This window comes from Anomaloglossus baeobatrachus, chromosome 10 (assembly GCF_048569485.1).
Source record: "Anomaloglossus baeobatrachus isolate aAnoBae1 chromosome 10, aAnoBae1.hap1, whole genome shotgun sequence".
Classification (NCBI taxonomy): domain Eukaryota; kingdom Metazoa; phylum Chordata; class Amphibia; order Anura; family Aromobatidae; genus Anomaloglossus; species Anomaloglossus baeobatrachus.
Window position 1 is genome coordinate 198893367 of NC_134362.1, and position 20107 is coordinate 198913473.

At 61.6% G+C, this 20107-nt stretch overlaps 1 protein-coding gene across 3 annotated transcripts in view; it reads left to right on the forward strand.

Moving 5' to 3' along the window:
* The window catches only part of SHCBP1 (SHC binding and spindle associated 1), a 29256-nt gene that overhangs the window by 6808 nt on the left and 2341 nt on the right, over nt 1-20107 (forward strand). For 2 of the 3 annotated variants that reach the window (XM_075326136.1, XM_075326138.1), the window contains exons 2-12: nt 10858-11022; nt 11436-11551; nt 13077-13285; nt 14397-14489; nt 14753-14992; nt 15071-15248; nt 16649-16769; nt 17047-17178; nt 18288-18406; nt 18635-18721; nt 19579-19732. In XM_075326136.1, coding sequence (XP_075182251.1) covers nt 10858-11022; nt 11436-11551; nt 13077-13285; nt 14397-14489; nt 14753-14992; nt 15071-15248; nt 16649-16769; nt 17047-17178; nt 18288-18406; nt 18635-18721; nt 19579-19732 — 1614 coding nt within the window. The remainder of the gene's footprint in view (nt 1-10857; nt 11023-11435; nt 11552-13076; nt 13286-14396; nt 14490-14752; nt 14993-15070; nt 15249-16648; nt 16770-17046; nt 17179-18287; nt 18407-18634; nt 18722-19578; nt 19733-20107) is intronic. The other variant, XM_075326137.1, reaches the window with a different exon arrangement.

The following is a 20107-nucleotide window of genomic DNA, read 5'->3' on the forward strand; positions in this document are numbered from 1 at the left end:
GACGCCTGGGCCTGGCGGTGCGGTCGGGTGTGTAGGTGACGCCTGGGCCTGGCGGTGCGGTCCGGTATGTAGGTGACGCCTGGGCCTGGCGGTGCGGTCGGGTATGTAGGTGACGCCTGGGCCTGGCGGTGCGGTCAGGTGTGTAGGTGACGCCTGGGCCTGGCGGTGCGGTCAGGTATGTAGGTGACGCCTGGGCCTGGCGGTGCGGTAGGGTGTGTAGGTGACGCCTGCGCCTGGCGGTGCGGTCAGGTGTGTAGGTGACGCCTGTGCCTGGCGGTGTGGTCGGGTGCGTAGGTGACGCCTGTGCCTGGCGGTGCGGTCAGGTGTGTAGGTGACGCCTGTGCCTGGCGGTGCGGTCGGGTGCGTAGGTGACGCCTGGGCCTGGCGGTGCGGTCAGGTATGTAGGTGACGCCTGCGCCTGGCGGTGCGGTCGGGTGTGTAGGTGACGCCTGTGCCTGGCGGTGCGGTCGGGTGTGTAGGTGACGCCTGTGCCTGGCGGTGCGGTCGGGTGTGTAGGTGACGCCTGGGCCTGGCGGTGCGGTCAGGTATGTAGGTGACGCCTGGGCCTGGCGGTGCGGTCAGGTGTGTAGGTGATGCCTGGGCCTGGCGGTGCGGTCAGGTGTGTAGGTGACGCCTGGGCCTGGCGGTGCGGTCGGGTGCGTAGGTGACGCCTGGGCCTGGCGGTGCGGTCAGGTATGTAGGTGACGCCTGCGCCTGGCGGTGCGGTCGGGTGTGTAGGTGACGCCTGTGCCTGGCGGTGCGGTCGGGTGTGTAGGTGACGCCTGTGCCTGGCGGTGCGGTCGGGTGTGTAGGTGACGCCTGGGCCTGGCGGTGCGGTCGGGTATGTAGGTGACGCCTGTGCCTGGCGGTGCGGTCGGGTATGTAGGTGACGCCTGGGCCTGGCGGTGCGGTCGGGTGTGTAGGTGACGCCTGTGCCTGGCGGTGCGGTCAGGTATGTAGGTGACGCCTGTGCCTGGCGGTGCGGTCAGGTATGTAGGTGACGCCTGGGCCTGGCGGTGCGGTCAGGTATGTAGGTGACGCCTGTGCCTGGCGGTGCGGTCAGGTGTGTAGGTGACGCCTGCGCCTGGCGGTGCGGTCAGGTGTGTAGGTGACGCCTGCGCCTGGCGGTGCGGTCAGGTATGTAGGTGACGCCTGGGCCTGGCGGTGCGGTCAGGTATGTAGGTGACGCCTGGGCCTGGCGGTGCGGTCAGGTGTGTAGGTGACGCCTGGGCCTGGCGGTGCGGTCAGGTGTGTAGGTGACGCCTGGGCCTGGCGGTGCGGTCGGGTGTGTAGGTGACGCCTGGGCCTGGCGGTGCGGTCCGGTATGTAGGTGACGCCTGGGCCTGGCGGTGCGGTCGGGTATGTAGGTGACGCCTGGGCCTGGCGGTGCGGTCAGGTACGTAGGTGACGCCTGGGCCCGGCGGTGCGGTCGGGTATGTAGGTGACGCCTGGGCCTGGCGGTGCGGTCGGGTGTGTAGGTGACGCCTGGGCCTGGCGGTGCGGTAGGGTGTGTAGGTGACGCCTGGGCCTGGCGGTGCGGTCAGGTATGTAGGTGACGCCTGGGCCTGGCGGTGCGGTCGGGTGTGTAGGTGACGCCTGGGCCCGGCGGTGCGGTCAGGTGTGTAGGTGACGCCTGGGCCTGGCGGTGCGGTCGGGTGTGTAGGTGACGCCTGGGCCTGGCGGTGCGGTCGGGTGTATAGGTGACGCCTGTGCCTGGCGGTGCGGTCGGGTGTGTAGGTGACGCCTGGGCCTGGCGGTGCGGTCGGGTGTGTAGGTGACGCCTGGGCCTGGCGGTGCGGTCGGGTGTGTAGGTGACGCCTGGGCCTGGCGGTGCGGTCGGGTGCGTAGGTGACGCCTGTACCTGGCGGTGCGGTCGGGTGCGTAGGTGACGCCTGTACCTGGCGGTGCGGTCGGGTGCGTAGGTGACGCCTGTACCTGGCAGTGCGGTCGGGTGCGTAGGTGACGCCTGTACCTGGCGGTGCGGTCGGGTGCGTAGGTGACGCCTGTACCTGGCGGTGCGGTCGGGTGCGTAGGTGACGCCTGGGCCTGGCGGTGTGGTCGGGTGCGTAGGTGACGCCTGTGCCTGGCGGTGCGGTCGGGTGCGTAGGTGACGCCTGGGCCCGGCGGTGCGGTCGGGTGCGTAGGTGACGCCTGGGCCCGGCGGTGCGGTCGGGTACGTAGGTGACGCCTGGGCCCGGCGGTGCGGTCGGGTACGTAGGTGACGCCTGTGCCTGGCGGTGCGGTCGGGTACGTAGGTGACGCCTGTGCCTGGAGGTGCGGTCTACGTTCGTAGGTGACGCCTGGGCCCGGCGGTGCGGTCGGGTACGTAAGTGACGCCTGTGCCTGGCGGTGCGGTCGGGTACGTAGGTGACGCCTGTGCCTGGCGGTGCGGTCTACGTTCGTAGGTGACGCCTGGGCCCGGCGGTGCGGTTGGGTGCGTAGGTGACGCCTGTACCTGGCGGTGCGGTCGGGTGCGTAGGTGACGCCTGGGCCCGGCGGTGCGGTCGGGTACGTAGGTGACGCCTGGGCCCGGCGGTGCGGTCGGGTACGTAGGTGACGCCTGTGCCTGGCGGTGCGGTCGGGTACGTAGGTGACGCCTGTGCCTGGCGGTGCGGTCTACGTTCGTAGGTGACGCCTGGGCCCGGCGGTGCGGTCGGGTACGTAGGTGACGCCTGGGCCCGGCGGTGCGGTCGGGTGCGTAGGTGACGCCTGTACCTGGCGGTGCGGTCGGGTGCGTAGGTGACGCCTGTACCTGGCGGTGTGGTCGGGTGCGTAGGTGACGCCTGGGCCCGGCGGTGCGGTCGGGTACGTAGGTGACGCCTGGGCCCGGCGGTGCGGTCGGGTACGTAGGTGACGCCTGTGCCTGGCGGTGCGGTCAGGTGTGTAGGTGACGCCTGTGCCTGGCGGTGCGGTCGGGTGCGTAGGTGACGCCTGGGCCTGGCGGTGCGGTAGGGTGTGTAGGTGACGCCTGGGCCTGGCGGTGCGGTCAGGTATGTAGGTGACGCCTGGGCCTGGCGGTGCGGTCGGGTGTGTAGGTGACGCCTGTGCCTGGCGGTGCGGTCGGGTGTGTAGGTGACGCCTGGGCCTGGCGGTGCGGTCGGGTGTGTAGGTGACGCCTGGGCCTGGCGGTGCGGTCGGGTGTGTAGGTGACGCCTGGGCCTGGCGGTGCGGTCGGGTGTGTAGGTGACGCCTGTACCTGGCGGTGCGGTCGGGTGCGTAGGTGACGCCTGTACCTGGCGGTGCGGTCGGGTGCGTAGGTGACGCCTGTACCTGGCAGTGCGGTCGGGTGCGTAGGTGACGCCTGTACCTGGTGGTGCGGTCGGGTGCGTAGGTGACGCCTGTACCTGGCGGTGCGGTCGGGTGCGTAGGTGACGCCTGGGCCTGGCGGTGTGGTCGGGTGCGTAGGTGACGCCTGTGCCTGGCGGTGCGGTCGGGTGCGTAGGTGACGCCTGTACCTGGCGGTGTGGTCGGGTGCGTAGGTGACGCCTGTGCCTGGCGGTGCGGTCGGGTGCGTAGGTGACGCCTGTACCTGGCGGTGCGGTCGGGTGCGTAGGTGACGCCTGGGCCCGGCGGTGCGGTCGGGTAAGTAGGTGACGCCTGGGCCCGGCGGTGCGGTCGGGTACGTAGGTGACGCCTGTGCCTGGCGGTGCGGTCGGGTACGTAGGTGACGCCTGTGCCTGGCGGTGCGGTCTACGTTCGTAGGTGACGCCTGGGCCCGGCGGTGCGGTCGGGTACGTAGGTGACGCCTGGGCCCGGCGGTGCGGTCGGGTGCGTAGGTGACGCCTGTACCTGGCGGTGCGGTCGGGTGCGTAGGTGACGCCTGTACCTGGCGGTGCGGTCGGGTGCGTAGGTGACGCCTGGGCCCGGCGGTGCGGTCGGGTGCGTAGGTGACGCCTGGGCCCGGCGGTGCGGTCGGGTACGTAGGTGACGCCTGGGCCCGGCGGTGCGGTCGGGTACGTAGGTGACGCCTGTGCCTGGCGGTGCGGTCGGGTACGTAGGTGACGCCTGTGCCTGGCGGTGCGGTCTACGTTCGTAGGTGACGCCTGGGCCCGGCGGTGCGGTCGGGTACGTAGGTGACGCCTGTGCCTGGCGGTGCGGTCGGGTACGTAGGTGACGCCTGTGCCCGGCGGTGCGGTCTACGTTCGTAGGTGACGCCTGGGCCCGGCGGTGCGGTCGGGTGCGTAGGTGACGCCTGTACCTGGCGGTGCGGTCGGGTACGTAGGTGACGCCTGGGCCCGGCGGTGCGGTCGGGTACGTAGGTGACGCCTGTGCCTGGCGGTGCGGTCGGGTACGTAGGTGGCGCCTGGGCCCGGCGGTGCGGTCGGGTACGTAGGTGACGCCTGTGCCTGGCGGTGCGGTCGGGTACGTAGGTGACGCCTGTACCTGGCGGTGCGGTCGGGTGCGTAGGTGACGCCTGGGCCCGGCGGTGCGGTCGGGTACGTAGGTGACGCCTGTGCCTGGCGGTGCGGTCGGGTACGTAGGTGACGCCTGTGCCTGGCGGTGCGGTCTACGTTCGTAGGTGACGCCTGGGCCCGGCGGTGCGGTCGGGTACGTAGGTGACGCCTGTGCCTGGCGGTGCGGTCTACGTTCGTAGGTGACGCCTGGGCCCGGCGGTGCGGTCGGGTACGTAGGTGACGCCTGTGCCTGGCGGTGCGGTCGGGTACGTAGGTGACGCCTGTGCCTGGCGGTGCGGTCAGATATGTAGGTGACGCCTGTGCCTGGTGGTGCGGTCGGGTGCGTAGGTGACGCCTGGGCCTGGCGGTGCGGTCGGGTGCGTAGGTGACGCCTGTACCTGGCGGTGCGGTCGGGTGCGTAGGTGACGCCTGTACCTGGCGGTGCGGTCGGGTGCGTAGGTGACGCCTGGGCCCGGCGGTGCGGTCGGGTACGTAGGTGACGCCTGGGCCCGGCGGTGCGGTCGGGTACGTAGGTGACGCCTGTGCCTGGCGGTGCGGTCTACGTTCGTAGGTGACGCCTGGGCCCGGCGGTGCGGTCGGGTACGTAGGTGACGCCTGGGCCCGGCGGTGCGGTCGGGTGCGTAGGTGACGCCTGTACCTGGCGGTGTGGTCGGGTGCGTAGGTGACGCCTGTGCCTGGCGGTGCGGTCGGGTGCGTAGGTGACGCCTGTACCTGGCGGTGCGGTCGGGTGCGTAGGTGACGCCTGTACCTGGCGGTGCGGTCGGGTGCGTAGGTGATGCCTGGGCCCGGCGGTGCGGTCGGGTAAGTAGGTGACGCCTGGGCCCGGCGGTGCGGTCGGGTACGTAGGTGACGCCTGTGCCTGGCGGTGCGGTCGGGTACGTAGGAGACGCCTGTGCCTGGCGGTGCGGTCTACGTTCGTAGGTGACGCCTGGGCCCGGCGGTGCGGTCGGGTACGTAGGTGACGCCTGGGCCCGGCGGTGCGGTCGGGTGCGTAGGTGACGCCTGTACCTGGCGGTGTGGTCGGGTGCGTAGGTGACGCCTGTACCTGGCGGTGTGGTCGGGTGCGTAGGTGACGCCTGGGCCCGGCGGTGCGGTCGGGTACGTAGGTGACGCCTGGGCCCGGCGGTGCGGTCGGGTACGTAGGTGACGCCTGTGCCTGGCGGTGCGGTCGGGTACGTAGGTGACGCCTGTGCCTGGAGGTGCGGTCTACGTTCGTAGGTGACGCCTGGGCCCGGCGGTGCGGTCGGGTACGTAGGTGACGCCTGTGCCTGGCGGTGCGGTCGGGTACGTAGGTGACGCCTGTGCCTGGCGGTGCGGTCTACGTTCGTAGGTGACGCCTGGGCCCGGCGGTGCGGTCGGGTGCGTAGGTGACGCCTGTACCTGGCGGTGCGGTCGGGTGCGTAGGTGACGCCTGGGCCCGGCGGTGCGGTCGGGTACGTAGGTGACGCCTGGGCCCGGCGGTGCGGTCGGGTACGTAGGTGACGCCTGGGCCCGGCGGTGCGGTCGGGTACGTAGGTGACGCCTGTGCCTGGCGGTGCGGTCGGGTACGTAGGTGACGCCTGTGCCTGGCGGTGCGGTCTACGTTCGTAGGTGACGCCTGGGCCCGGCGGTGCGGTCGGGTACGTAGGTGACGCCTGGGCCCGGCGGTGCGGTCGGGTGCGTAGGTGACGCCTGTACCTGGCGGTGCGGTCGGGTGCGTAGGTGACGCCTGTACCTGGCGGTGTGGTCGGGTGCGTAGGTGACGCCTGGGCCCGGCGGTGCGGTCGGGTACGTAGGTGACGCCTGGGCCCGGCGGTGCGGTCGGGTACGTAGGTGACGCCTGTGCCTGGCGGTGCGGTCGGGTACGTAGGTGACGCCTGTGCCTGGCGGTGCGGTCTACGTTCGTAGGTGACGCCTGGGCCCGGCGGTGCGGTCGGGTATGTAGGTGACGCCTGTGCCTGGCGGTGCGGTCGGGTACGTAGGTGACGCCTGTGCCTGGCGGTGCGGTCGGGTACGTAGGTGGCGCCTGTGCCTGGCGGTGCGGTCGGGTACGTAGGTGACGCCTGTGCCTGGCGGTGCGGTCGGGTACGTAGGTGACGCCTGTACCTGGCGGTGCGGTCGGGTGCGTAGGTGACGCCTGGGCCCGGCGGTGCGGTCGGGTACGTAGGTGACGCCTGGGCCCGGCGGTGCGGTCGGGTACGTAGGTGACGCCTGTGCCTGGCGGTGCGGTCGGGTACGTAGGTGACGCCTGTGCCTGGCGGTGCGGTCTACGTTCGTAGGTGACGCCTGGGCCCGGCGGTGCGGTCGGGTACGTAGGTGACGCCTGGGCCCGGCGGTGCGGTCGGGTGCGTAGGTGACGCCTGTACCTGGCGGTGCGGTCGGGTGCGTAGGTGACGCCTGTACCTGGCGGTGTGGTCGGGTGCGTAGGTGACGCCTGTGCCTGGCGGTGCGGTCAGGTGTGTAGGTGACGCCTGTACCTGGCGGTGCGGTCGGGTGCGTAGGTGACGCCTGGGCCCGGCGGTGCGGTCGGGTACGTAGATGACGCCTGGGCCCGGCGGTGCGGTCGGGTACGTAGGTGACGCCTGTGCCTGGCGGTGCGGTCGGGTACGTAGGTGACGCCTGTGCCTGGCGGTGCGGTCTACGTTCGTAGGTGACGCCTGGGCCCGGCGGTGCGGTCGGGTACGTAGGTGACGCCTGGGCCCGGCGGTGCGGTCGGGTGCGTAGGTGACGCCTGTACCTGGCGGTGCGGTCGGGTGCGTAGGTGACGCCTGTACCTGGCGGTGTGGTCGGGTGCGTAGGTGACGCCTGGGCCCGGCGGTGCGGTCGGGTACGTAGGTGACGCCTGGGCCCGGCGGTGCGGTCGGGTACGTAGGTGACGCCTGTGCCTGGCGGTGCGGTCGGGTACGTAGGTGACGCCTGTGCCTGGCGGTGCGGTCGGGTACGTAGGTGACGCCTGTGCCTGGCGGTGCGGTCTACGTTCGTAGGTGACGCCTGGGCCCGGCGGTGCGGTCGGGTACGTAGGTGACGCCTGTGCCTGGCGGTGCGGTCGGGTACGTAGGTGACGCCTGTGCCTGGCGGTGCGGTCTACGTTCGTAGGTGACGCCTGTACCTGGCGGTGCGGTCGGGTGCGTAGGTGACGCCTGTACCTGGCGGTGTGGTCGGGTGCGTAGGTGACGCCTGGGCCCGGCGGTGCGGTCGGGTACGTAGGTGACGCCTGTGCCTGGCGGTGCGGTCGGGTGCGTAGGTGACGCCTGTACCTGGCGGTGCGGTCGGGTACGTAGGTGACGCCTGGGCCCGGCGGTGCGGTCGGGTACGTAGGTGACGCCTGTGCCTGGCAGTGCGGTCGGGTACGTAGGTGACGCCTGTGCCTGGCGGTGCGGTCTACGTTCGTAGGTGACGCTTGGGCCCGGCGGTGCGGTCGGGTACGTAGGTGACGCCTGTGCCTGGCGGTGCGGTCGGGTACGTAGGTGACGCCTGTGCCTGGCGGTGCGGTCGGGTACGTAGGTGGCGCCTGGGCCCGGCGGTGCGGTCGGGTACGTAGGTGACGCCTGTGCCTGGCGGTGCGGTCGGGTACGTAGGTGACGCCTGTACCTGGCGGTGCGGTCGGGTGCGTAGGTGACGCCTGTACCTGGCGGTGTGGTCGGGTGCGTAGGTGACGCCTGGGCCCGGCGGTGCGGTCGGGTACGTAGGTGACGCCTGGGCCCGGCGGTGCGGTCGGGTACGTAGGTGACGCCTGTGCCTGGCGGTGCGGTCGGGTACGTAGGTGACGCCTGTGCCTGGCGGTGCGGTCTACGTTCGTAGGTGACGCCTGGGCCCGGCGGTGCGGTCGGGTACGTAGGTGACGCCTGTGCCTGGCGGTGCGGTCGGGTACGTAGGTGACGCCTGTGCCTGGCGGTGCGGTCGGGTACGTAGGTGACGCCTGTGCCTGGCGGTGCGGTCGGGTACGTAGGTGACGCCTGGGCCCGGCGGTGCGGTCGGGTACGTAGGTGACGCCTGTGCCTGGCGGTGCGGTCGGGTACGTAGGTGACGCCTGGGCCCGGTGGTGCGGTCGGGTACGTAGGTGACGCCTGGGCCCGGCGGTGCGGTCGGGTACGTAGGTGACGCCTGTGCCTGGCGGTGTGGTCGGGTGCGTAGGTGACGCCTGGGCCCGGCGGTGCGGTCGGGTACGTAGGTGACGCCTGTGCCTGGCGGTGCGTTCGGGTACGTAGGTGACGCCTGTGCCTGGCGGTGCGGTCGGGTGCGTAGGTGACGCCTGGGCCTGGCGGTGCGGTCGGGTACGTAGGTGACGCCTGGGCCCGGCGGTGCGGTCGGGTACGTAGGTGACGCCTGTGCCTGGCGGTGCGGTCGGGTACGTAGGTGACGCCTGTACCTGGCGGTGCGGTCGGGTGCGTAGGTGACGCCTGGGCCCGGCGGTGCGGTCGGGTGCGTAGGTGACGCCTGGGCCCGGCGGTGCGGTCGGGTACGTAGGTGACGCCTGTGCCTGGCGGTGCGGTCGGGTACGTAGGTGACGCCTGGGCCCGGTGGTGCGGTCGGGTACGTAGGTGACGCCTGGGCCCGGCGGTGCGGTCGGGTACGTAGGTGACGCCTGTGCCTGGCGGTGCGGTCGGGTACGTAGGTGACGCCTGGGCCCGGCGGTGCGGTCGGGTACGTAGGTGACGCCTGTGCCTGGCGGTGCGGTCGGGTACGTAGGTGACGCCTGTGCCTGGCGGTGCGGTCTACGTTCGTAGGTGACGCCTGGGCCCGGCGGTGCGGTCGGGTGCGTAGGTGACGCCTGGGCCTGGCGGTGCGGTCGGGTACGTAGGTGACGCCTGGGCCCGGCGGTGCGGTCGGGTACGTAGGTGACGCCTGGGCCTGGCGGTGCGGTCGGGTACGTAGGTGACGCCTGGGCCCGGCGGTGCGGTCGGGTACGTAGGTGACGCCTGTGCCTGGCGGTGCGGTCGGGTGTGTAGGTGACGCCTGTGCCTGGCGGTGCGGTCGGGTACGTAGGTGACGCCTGGGCCCGGCGGTGCGGTCGGGTACGTAGGTGACGCCTGGGCCTGGCGGTGCGGTCGGGTACGTAGGTGACGCCTGGGCCTGGCGGTGCGGTCGGGTACGTAGGTGACGCCTGTGCCTGGCGGTGCGGTCGGGTGTGTAGGTGACGCCTGTGCCTGGCAGTGCGGTCTACATTCGTAGGTGACGCCTGGGCCCGGCGGTGCGGTCAGGTACGTAGGTGACGCCTGGGCCTGGCGGTGCGGTCGGGTACGTAGGTGACGCCTGGGCCCGGCGGTGCGGTCGGGTACGTAGGTGACGCCTGGGCCCGGCGGTGTGGTCGGGTACGTAGGTGACGCCTGGGCCTGGCGGTGCGGTCGGGTACGTAGGTGACGCCTGGGCCTGGCGGTGCGGTCGGGTACGTAGGTGACGCCTGGGCCTGGCGGTGCGGTCGGGTACGTAGGTGACGCCTGGGCCTGGCGGTGCGGTCGGGTACGTAGGTGACGCCTGGGCCCGGCGGTGTGGTCGGGTACGTAGGTGACGCCTGGGCCTGGCGGTGCGGTCGGGTACGTAGGTGACGCCTGGGCTGCATGGTGGTCGTCTGCCCCATGACGTCGTCTATTCTCCACCCTTTGGTTGCTGGAGGCTGCGACTTCACCTCCTTTTTTGTTATCTGGAGATAACGCCTAATAACGGTATGGTGTCCTGCGCATTCAGCGCGGGTTTTATAGTCCTGCATGGTACCTGCTTGTTGCGTCTGATGTTCTCAGGGACAGACCCGAGTAATGCTGCCATCATGTGTTTATATTGCTATCTGCCGCATTCCTGAAAGACATGTTCCTGCCTGCATGTTGACTGTCTCCATGTGATTTAAAGGGGCTGCTGCCCTATTGACCTCTTGTAAACTTGCTGCACAGGTTTAGATCTTACAATTCAGCACTTAAAAGGGTTAGTGAACCTGTTAAAAAAAAAACAAAAAAAAAAACAAACAAACCCCAATCTGTATGTTACTAGAACTTTGAAGCTCCCGTTGCCAGAAGGTAAAACGTTATTGCTTCCCTGCAGCATTCGGCGTCCAGTCGTGGGGCAGGCACTGGCGCGTGTATTGTGAGCCTCGGCTGTTAAATGCTCCTCGGTACTGACTGACAGCAGGTTTTAGTGCGGGCCCCGAGCAGGTTCACAGCACTATTAGGCTGGTTTCACATCTCCGGTATTTTGCCGGAAGCCGGATCTGGCACAAATGCAGTACAGTTACATTCATTTACAATGGAATCGCGACACCATGCGGACACATGCGGTTGTGTATGAAGCATATGTGCAGCTTTGCTTCCTATAGCCCCGCCCCCGAGGAGCACAAATAATTTAAATCTGCCAGAAATAGGGTTTTCCTTCCTATATTTTATTTTTTTTCTCTTCCTACACTTCCCATATAGGACAGGTTCCCCGCAGCCAGGGACAATTCTTGCTTTTTTATTTATTTGATATTTTTTCCCAGTCTTGTTTCAGGAGGATGAGGACAGTGACTACGGCAGCCACAAAAAGCTCGGGAAGGTTTCCTCACGATGTGTTTTAGCCGGAAAAATTCAGTTCCCGGACTTATTCCAGACCAGCAACCTCCTCTTCTACGAGCGATTCGAGGCCTACAAGGACTATCTGCTGGGTAAGTAATGGCGGTAACTCGCATGACCACGACCCACCGCACAAGTGATGGACCTGGTGGAGAAACCTGAGTGCTGCGGTTGGACCCCTGCATTCAGAATACGCTCCCCTGTCCCAGCAGTTTAGCCCCTTGTAAATTTGCAGGGTCCACATTGGGGGACCTAGACTGACCTCTGGGACCCCGCACTGGCCTCAGTTAATCCAATATTGGAAGTCTTGGAACCCTCCATAAATCTCTGCCCCACGATGCCTTACCATCTCCCCTGACAATCGGCGTCGATCCCATTATATGGAAGCGTTTCTCCCATCCTGGTGCAGTGCCGCATAATACACGAAACATGACGCCATCATGGGATCCGGTCCTCCCCCGTTCCTGCAATCAGGCGACGTAACCCTTTTATTCTTTTTTACAAGGGGACTGTAAACCCTCCGAAGTGACGGAGTTTATAGCGGAGTACCTGGAGCGAGCGCTGGAGCCGTCCGGCTGGAAGGCCGTGTGGAGGACAGACATCTTTGAGGTCCTCGTTGAGGTTTGTGCCGATTCTTTTCTTTTCAATGTTAATTCCTAATATAACACAGAGTTGGGATTGACCATAGAGATTGACCGACATTGTGAGACCTCACTCATTTCCAGTGTATTGAGAAACATGCGATTAATGTCAGTCGGTCTCTCCCTCTTGGTCTCTATTCTCTCTCTGTCTGTCGGTCTCTATCTGTCCCTCTCTGTCCATGTCAGTCTATTCCTCCCCCCCCTCCCCCTCTCTCATGATCACCGGCACTGCTCCGGCAGCTTCTCCTCTTTTGAAAAAGCCGGCCGCTCATTATTCAATCTCGTATTCCCTGCTTTCCCCGCCCACCGGTGCCTATGATTGGTTGTAGTCACACACCTCCACAGTGAGTGACAGCTGTCTCACTGCAACCAATCACAGCTGCTGGTGGGTGGGTCTATATAATGCAGTTAAAAAAATAAATAATTAAAAAAAAAACAGCGTGCGATTTTTCCCCCCCCCCCAATTTTAATACCAGCCAGGGTAAAGCCACACTGCTGCAGGCTGGTATTCTCAGGATGGGGAGCCCCCCACCCTAACAATATCAGCCAGCAGTTGGCCGGAATAGCCGCATCCATTAGATGTGACTGTCCCAGGACTACCCGGCCATCCTGAATTGCCCTGGTGTGGTGGCAATTGAGGTAATAAGGAGTTAATGGCAGCAGCACATAGCTGCCCCTAAGTCCTAATAATCCTTTATTTGAAATAAAAGACAAAAAAAAACCCCAACCTTTCACCACTTTATTCAAGACCCCAAATACCCTTCCATGTCCGACGTAATCCACAGAGGTCCCTCGACGCTGTCAGCTCTGCTACATCGGAAGCTGACAGAGAGCGGTCACAGACCACGACCGCTCTTTGTGAGCTCCCCGCAGCGACTGAAGTGAGTCGCGCTATCAGCGATGACGTCACTCAGGTTACCCGCGGCCACAGATCTCAGCGGGAGGACTTCAGTTGTGGCCGCGGGTAACCTGAGTGACGGCACCGCTGATAGCGCAGATCACTGCGGTCACTCAGGGGATTTGCGGTCACCGGTGACCGAAAATCAAGGCCATGCCACAGACAGAGCCGCGGGATGACCATGAAGTCGGGTGACGTTCATCCGACTTCATTCTGATCGTGCGGCTGTGTCTGCTGTCATCTGCCATTCAGCTCTGCTACATGGCTCTTTCTGTGGCTGCTGTCAGCGGCCATTCAGCTCTGCTACATGGCTCTGTCTGTGGCTGCTGTCAGCGGCCATGTAGCGGAGCTGTATGGCAGATGACAGCTGCTGAGAAAAAAAAAGGATCACACACGGATCACACATGCTCTGCTAGCCTGGAAACAATTAAAAAAAAAAAAAAAAGCATCGCACTTGCATTGCACAATGACCTAATGTGAACTAAAATCGGCCGAGTTTGTTTCATGCAACTCGGACCGATTTTTCGCACATAAGTGTGTTTCCAGCCTTAGGAGGAGTCACTTAGAATCTGGAGAAAACCCTTTTTCCGTCCATTCTTTTCGTTAGGTGACGGACGTGTCGTGCTCCAGCCTGAAGGCGGCGGTACGGCCGTGGGAGCCGTTCCTGTGCGAGTGTCGCGTGGATTGTGTGAGCGAGCAGAGCATCCGCGACCTCCTGGAAGTGAAGGAGCACAAAGTCCCCCTGCAGGAGCTGCACGTGGTGTTCGATGAATCGGGGGAGTACGAGCAGACCGCCATGTCTATCGAGCACGTCAGGTTGGTGATTAGTACGCCAAGTCCATGGATTGGCGCTAATGTGCTGCTGACGTGTTGTGGACCGGCACCGATCCGCTGCTCCTCATCTGTGGACGCAGTTACTATCAACCCCTTGGATTATGTAGGACGTGTGCAGAGGAGCCGGGAGAGCTCACTGCTATAGCAATCTTTTCCCTCCTTTTTTCTTCCCTCTCCTCTCGTCGGTTTTTCTTCCCTCTCCTCTCGTCGGTTTTTCTTCCCTCTCCTCTCGTCGGTTTTTCTTCCCTCTCCTCTCGTCGGTTTTTCTTCCCTCTCCTCTCGTCGGTTTTTCTTCCCTCTCCTCTCGTCGGTTTTTCTTCCCTCTCCTCTCGTCGGTTTTTCTTCCCTCTCCTCTCGTCGGTTTTTCTTCCCTCTCCTCTCGTCGGTTTTTCTTCCCTCTCCTCTCGTCGGTTTTTCTTCCCTCTCCTCTCGTCGGTTTTTCTTCCCTCTCCTCTCGTCGGTTTTTCTTCCCTCTCCTCTCGTCGGTTTTTCTTCCCTCTCCTCTCGTCGGTTTTTCTTCCCTCTCCTCTCGTCGGTTTTTCTTCCCTCTCCTCTCGTCGGTTTTTCTTCCCTCTCCTCTCGTCGGTTTTTCTTCCCTCTCCTCTCGTCGGTTTTTCTTCCCTCTCCTCTCGTCGGTTTTTCTTCCCTCTCCTCTCGTCGGTTTTTCTTCCCTCTCCTCTCGTCGGTTTTTCTTCCCTCTCCTCTCGTCGGTTTTTCTTCCCTCTCCTCTCGTCGGTTTTTCTTCCCTCTCCTCTCGTCGGTTTTTCTTCCCTCTCCTCTCGTCGGTTTTTCTTCCCTCTCCTCTCGTCGGTTTTTCTTCCCTCTCCTCTCGTCGGTTTTTCTTCCCTCTCCTCTCGTCGGTTTTTCTTCCCTCTCCTCTCGTCGGTTTTTCTTCCCTCTCCTCTCGTCGGTTTTTCTTCCCTCTCCTCTCGTCGGTTTTTCTTCCCTCTCCTCTCGTCGGTTTTTCTTCCCTCTCCTCTCGTCGGTTTTTCTTCCCTCTCCTCTCGTCGGTTTTTCTTCCCTCTCCTCTCGTCGGTTTTTCTTCCCTCTCCTCTCGTCTTATTGCAGATCTTTTTCCTTTTTTTTTTTGCAGATTTTTCTACCAGAACATCTGGCGTTCCTGGGATGAAGAGGAGGAGGATTACTTTGACTATTTCACACGATGCGCTGAGCCGCGGTTGCGCCTGTAAGGACGGTGCGGTTGGAAAAAGGCTGGAGGGGGGGATATTTGACATTAGGGGGTTGTCTAGGATTTGTATATTGCTGACCCAAACATCGGGGTCTGCAGCTCCACTCATGGTGAACTGGTGGCTTTTAGTGTTTACATCCGGAGCAGATAATCTGAGTGTCCAATGTCTGGGGCTCCACCGATCTGGTCATCTCAAGGGTGCGTCTTTCCTAAGTCAAGGACAATCCCTTTAAGGCTCCCCGTCCCTTCCTGTTTTGCAGCCATTATGACATTCTGGAAGAGCGGATCCCGTCGGAGCTGGTGTCGGAGTATCACTCTATCCTGACCCGCTGCGACCAAGTGTACTCCCAGTTCACCAACCTCCGGAACACGCTGTCCAACAGGGACTCCGACTCTGACTGCGAGCTGGACAACATCTCCATGGTGGAAGGCATGAAGATGGACGGCGAGCTGGAGAGCCTGAAGAGGAAGCTCAAACTGATCGAGACCCCCCTCCTGAGGTACGTCACTCGCCGGGCGCTCGTTAGCGCCTCCCTGTGGCTGCATACGCTTATGAGGCCCCTCTGCTTTGTCCGTAGGTATCTCTTCTGTTATCAGAGAAGTCCAGGATCCTGCAGCTTGAAAAGGAAAGGTCCCCGGCCGGCGGGAGGGAGAGTCATTCACGTTGTAGCTGCCAATATGTCCATCGAGATGTTGACGTGTCTGACCCGAGAGCGGCTGGAGCCCGAATCCTGCAACCAAACCCAAGAGATCCAGGTTACTTCAAACGCATGTTCTCTATAGATCTGATGACAGTCCTGCATTCAGTCATTGTCAGTCCTGGAGAAAGTGTTCTCTCCTGGGTCCTCGATGGGGCTGAACAGATGGCCGCACTCCAAAACCTACCAAAAAACCCATTTAGGTGCCACAATTTACCAGCGGTGATGTGATCTAGCTCCGGTAGGTGATGGCTGTATAGCGCAGCCCTCTCTACTCCTGTGGCCAACCTGCCATGTGTACAGATATCATAAAGGGGTTAATGACCAGGGAGTTGAAGCCCCTAATTTTCAGTAACTGGGTCCCTGACCTCTTAGTTTTGACTTGTTGACTTGAGTGACGCCGACCTTCTTTCTTAGGGTGCTTTCACACTTGCATTCATTGCAATCCACCACTATGGAAAATAGCGCAATCCGTTGTTGATGACGACGCACTGTGACGTAGGTGTCTGCGTTGCATCCGCTGGCAATCCGCTTGGAATCCGCCAAGGTGTCTGGTGATTGTCTATGGTGGTGGATTCTGTCACGTTCTACTGAGCATGCTCAGCATGTCCAGCAGAACGATCTAAATTTTTTAAAATCACTCCTGGTCTCTCTATCTCTGTCTATCGGTCTCTCATGCTCACCGATCACCGGCGCGGCGCTGCACGGCTGTCACAAAGCTCTGGCGGCTTCTCCTGCTTTTGAAAATGCCGGCCGCTCAATATTCCATCAGGTATTCCGTGCTTCCCCCGCCCACCGGAGCCTATGATTGGTTGCAGTCAGACACGCCCCCACGCTGAGTGACAGCGGTCTCACTGCAACCAATCACAGCCGCCGGTGGGCATGTATGTAGTGCAGTAAAATAAATTAATAAATAAAAACTGCGTACGGTCATACCAGCCAAGATAAAGTTTCACGGCTGAAGGCTGGTATTCTCAGGATGGGGAGCCCCACGTTATGGGCTGCCCCCCAGCCTAAAAATATCAGCCAGCAGCCGCCCGGAATTTCCACATCCATTAGATGCGACAGTCCCGAGACTCTACCCGGCTCATCCCGAATTGCCCTGGTGCGGTGGCAATCGGGGTAATAAAGAGTTAATGGCAGCAGCCCATAGCTGCCACTAAGTCCTAGGTTAATCATGTCAGGCGTCTGAGACACATTTCATGATGGGGGCGGTAGTGCCGGGGTGTGTGCGCGGTGATGGGGGCGGTAGTGCCGCTGACTGATTCCTGCGAAATAACGCATCCGTTGGGTCCATTAGCAACACAACAATTGACGGATGCGTCTCGACGCAGCAACTTACCTGGCGGATGAGACACAACGCAAGTGTGAAAGCACCCTTAGTGGTGGTGACGGACGGATGGACATCTTGCAGTTCTTCTCCTCTTTTACTGAAGTTTATTGTTGTTGTGTTCTCAGTTCCATAAGGACCTGCTGGAGGCGGTGACCGCGAGCTTCGATGGGGATCTGGTTCTGGTCTGTCCCGGCCATTACTTTGTATACAGTCAGATCTGCGTCGCGGACTCTCTACGTATAGAAGGTAAGAACCTGTGATGGATCCACATTATTAAAGCACCAGTCCAACTTTTTTGGAAGGCAACCCAGGCACACTAACTGCTTGCATGTCGGTGTTACTATTGACTGCGGCATTTCAGTGGGTGAATGGCCGGGATCAGATCTCCAATTCTGGCCATTACAGCAGGAAGCTGATTGGTCGCTGTGATTTTGGCTAATATATCTATCTATAGTTCCTGGACTTTTCTCCGCTGTCCTGTGATTTTGCAAGGATTGTCAGTAACTTTCCTCCTCTCCCCTAGGGTACGGCATGCCGGACGACATCATCGTAGAGAAGAAGGGGAAAGGGGACAAGTTTGTGGAGTGCTGCGGGGCCCACGTGAAGATCTCCAACATGAAGCTGATCCAGCACAACGCGGTGGAAGGAATCGTCAGTAAGTCCGAGGCGAGCGGTAATGTCCTCGTGTCACTCTGTGGTCACCGACTACAGCTGGAGGCTAAGTAGGTAGGCGAGAACCAAGCTCGTATAATTGGCACCTACTGCCATAAGGGGGAGATCATTGGCGCTACTTGGCCAAAAAGCTGCTGTAGACTTGGTCCAGGTTGTATCTGCCTCCTATGGACACTCGGATAAAACTGGTCTTGTGCTTGATAATGGGAGTATGGCGCTGATGGCACAGCCAACCCCTCCCCCACTGGGCGTTGAGCCTCTTGGTGGCATTGTGTCCACATACGGTTCTGCTCCCCCCCTTTTTAATGCTCTTAATGAGAAGGTGGATTATTAAGAAAGGCTGAAGACTCATCTCTAGTCTATCCTTGATGTAAGATTATAGGGGCTGCACTGCAGGACAAGCCGGGCTTAAATTCTAGAGGGCCACAGATATAAACAAAAAAGTGCACGCCTCCCAGACTGGTCCAGTGTGTTGGAGCTTTAACTCTGTTGACATGACCCTTTATGTGACCGCTGCAGTCGATCATTGGCTGCAGCATTCTCACTTTGGTCAAATGGACGGGTGAAGGCTGCGGCGGTGGGGTAGGGTGAAGGCTGCGGCGGTGGGGTCGGGTGAAGGCTGCGGCGGTGGGGTCGGGTGAAGGCTGCGGCGGTGGGGTCGGGTGAAGGCTGCGGCGGTGGGGTCGGGTGAAGGCTGCGGCGGTGGGGTCGGGTGAAGGCTGCGGCGGCGGGGTCGGGTGAAGGCTGCGGCGGCGGGGTCGGGTGAAGGCTGCGGCGGCGGGGTCGGGTGAAGGCTGCGGCGGCGGGGTCGGGTGAAGGCTGCGGCGGCGGGGTCGGGTGAAGGCTGCGGCGGCGGGGTCGGGTGAAGGCTGCGGCGGCGGGGTCGGGTGAAGGCTGCGGCGGCGGGGTCGGGTGAAGGCTGCGGCGGCGGGGTCGGGTGAAGGCTGCGGCGTCGGGTGAAGGCGGCGGTCAGGAAGGGTGATGGCTGCAGTGATCGCATTACATGACCATGTAGTTTACCAGCTAGGAGACCCCGCTCTGTGGCTATAATGGTAATGTGTCTGTCCTCATTTGAGCTTTTGCTTCCTGTAGGCGTCCTCGGAGGTCAGACGGAGCTGGAGAACTGCGTGCTACAATGCGACACGACGGGCATCACGGTGAAGAAATCTGCAGAACTGCTGATGAAGTACTGCGACCTGTACGGAGCAAAGGTATAGACGTGGGGCGGGGGGGATTGGGACCCTTAACACTTCACGGGAATGTCCAGGGGGAGATCTGCCGTCTCACACAAGCTGCATTTGTTTGGTATTACGGAACCCTTCACATCATAGTATATGAAAACTTATGTACCCCCTTCCCCCCACTTTTTACCAAACATTTTCTTGATGGGTGAGTTGCAGCCTATTATTTCCTATTCATCATGGCTATGTTTGGTGCAGGGCGCCGGAGTGGAGATCTATCCCGGGAGTAACTGCAGCCTGACCGACACCGGCATCCACCACTGCAGGGACGGCATCCTGATCAAGGTAACAGCTCCACCGACGGGCACATTATCTGAAGTGGGGACATTTTATCACCTAAGTCATTGGGCTGGATTGTGAGCGAGCCCCCTCCATGGATGAAAGCCCCCCCAGGAGCAGTCTTCAGATACTACTGCTGGCAGGCACAGAACGTATGGTAGAGCTTCGCTCTGTTACAACTGGAAGAATGATTGTCTGCAGAGGTTTCACCAGAGCAAAGCTTTACCCCCACTTCTATGCAGAATGTCAATCTGTCCTGGATGTGGTGACCGCTTCCAAAACCTTTTGATCTTGCTCTCTGTGCAGATGCACTGACTCCTGCCTGCTGCCATTCATGAGCAAGCTCTGCACTGCAATCCCATAGCCAAATCCCCTTTTAGGAGACGGCAGTGGCATTCACTGGATTCTGTTCGGTGCCCTGGAGGGGCTGAAGATGTTTTTATGGCATCTTTTGCATCAGTCTCTAATTGATGCTAATTGTCAGTATGAAAACTGCTGTGGCCCAAACACTCGGTCACGGCTGCATGTATGATAAATGGAAAGAAACTAGAGACTTCAGATCAAAGAAATGCCTCCGGTAGTCTGACGTGTAATCCAAGCAGCAGCACTCAATGTCAGGCAGGAGCTGCGTAAGCAAAGGAGATTAAGGGTCCTGAGAGTAAATCCCGTGATTCCGGTATAACAGGATCTGTAACACTTAAGTTTTTAGGGTCACGACTCAACTACGGGATCAACTTTTTGGCTCCTTGTTTTAACAAAAATACTAGATTCAGTGGGCTGTAAGGGGGTTTTCTATGATGAGTTGAAAAGTTGGGTTTCTTTAATTTGGGAGTGAAATGTCTGACTTTTTCCTTCTTTTTCAGGACTTTATCGACGAGGTTCACGATGTTCCCAAAATCACCCTAGAAAACAATGTCATCCACAACAATGAGGGCTACGCCGTGGTGCTGGTGAAGCCGGGGGCGGCCGAGAACGAGGGCGAGTTTGTGGCACCGAACAGAGACGGCACAGGTGATGGTATGTAACTGGCGGCCTAGACCGGTACACGCCTTGCTGCACAGTGTGAATGGGACCTTACATTCCTAAATGTGTGCAGCATCGGTGCCTTCCTAAAATGGAGCACGTGATATCGGTCACCAGCTTGAGGGGTGATGGGCTTCCACGGGAGGACCACGCACTCTAAATCTGATCCCAGAACCAGCCACTTTTATTTGTAATTGTTGCCATCTTGTGAGATTTCTGCTTTTCTCCACCAGCAAATGTGAAGATTCTTAGGCTGTGTGCACACTGCAGAAATGTTCTGCACGTTGTGGCAAAAAACGCGTCAAAAACTGGATGTGTTTTTTGTTTGTGGCCAACAAGAAAGAAAATGTTGTCAATAAAGCTAGGTAA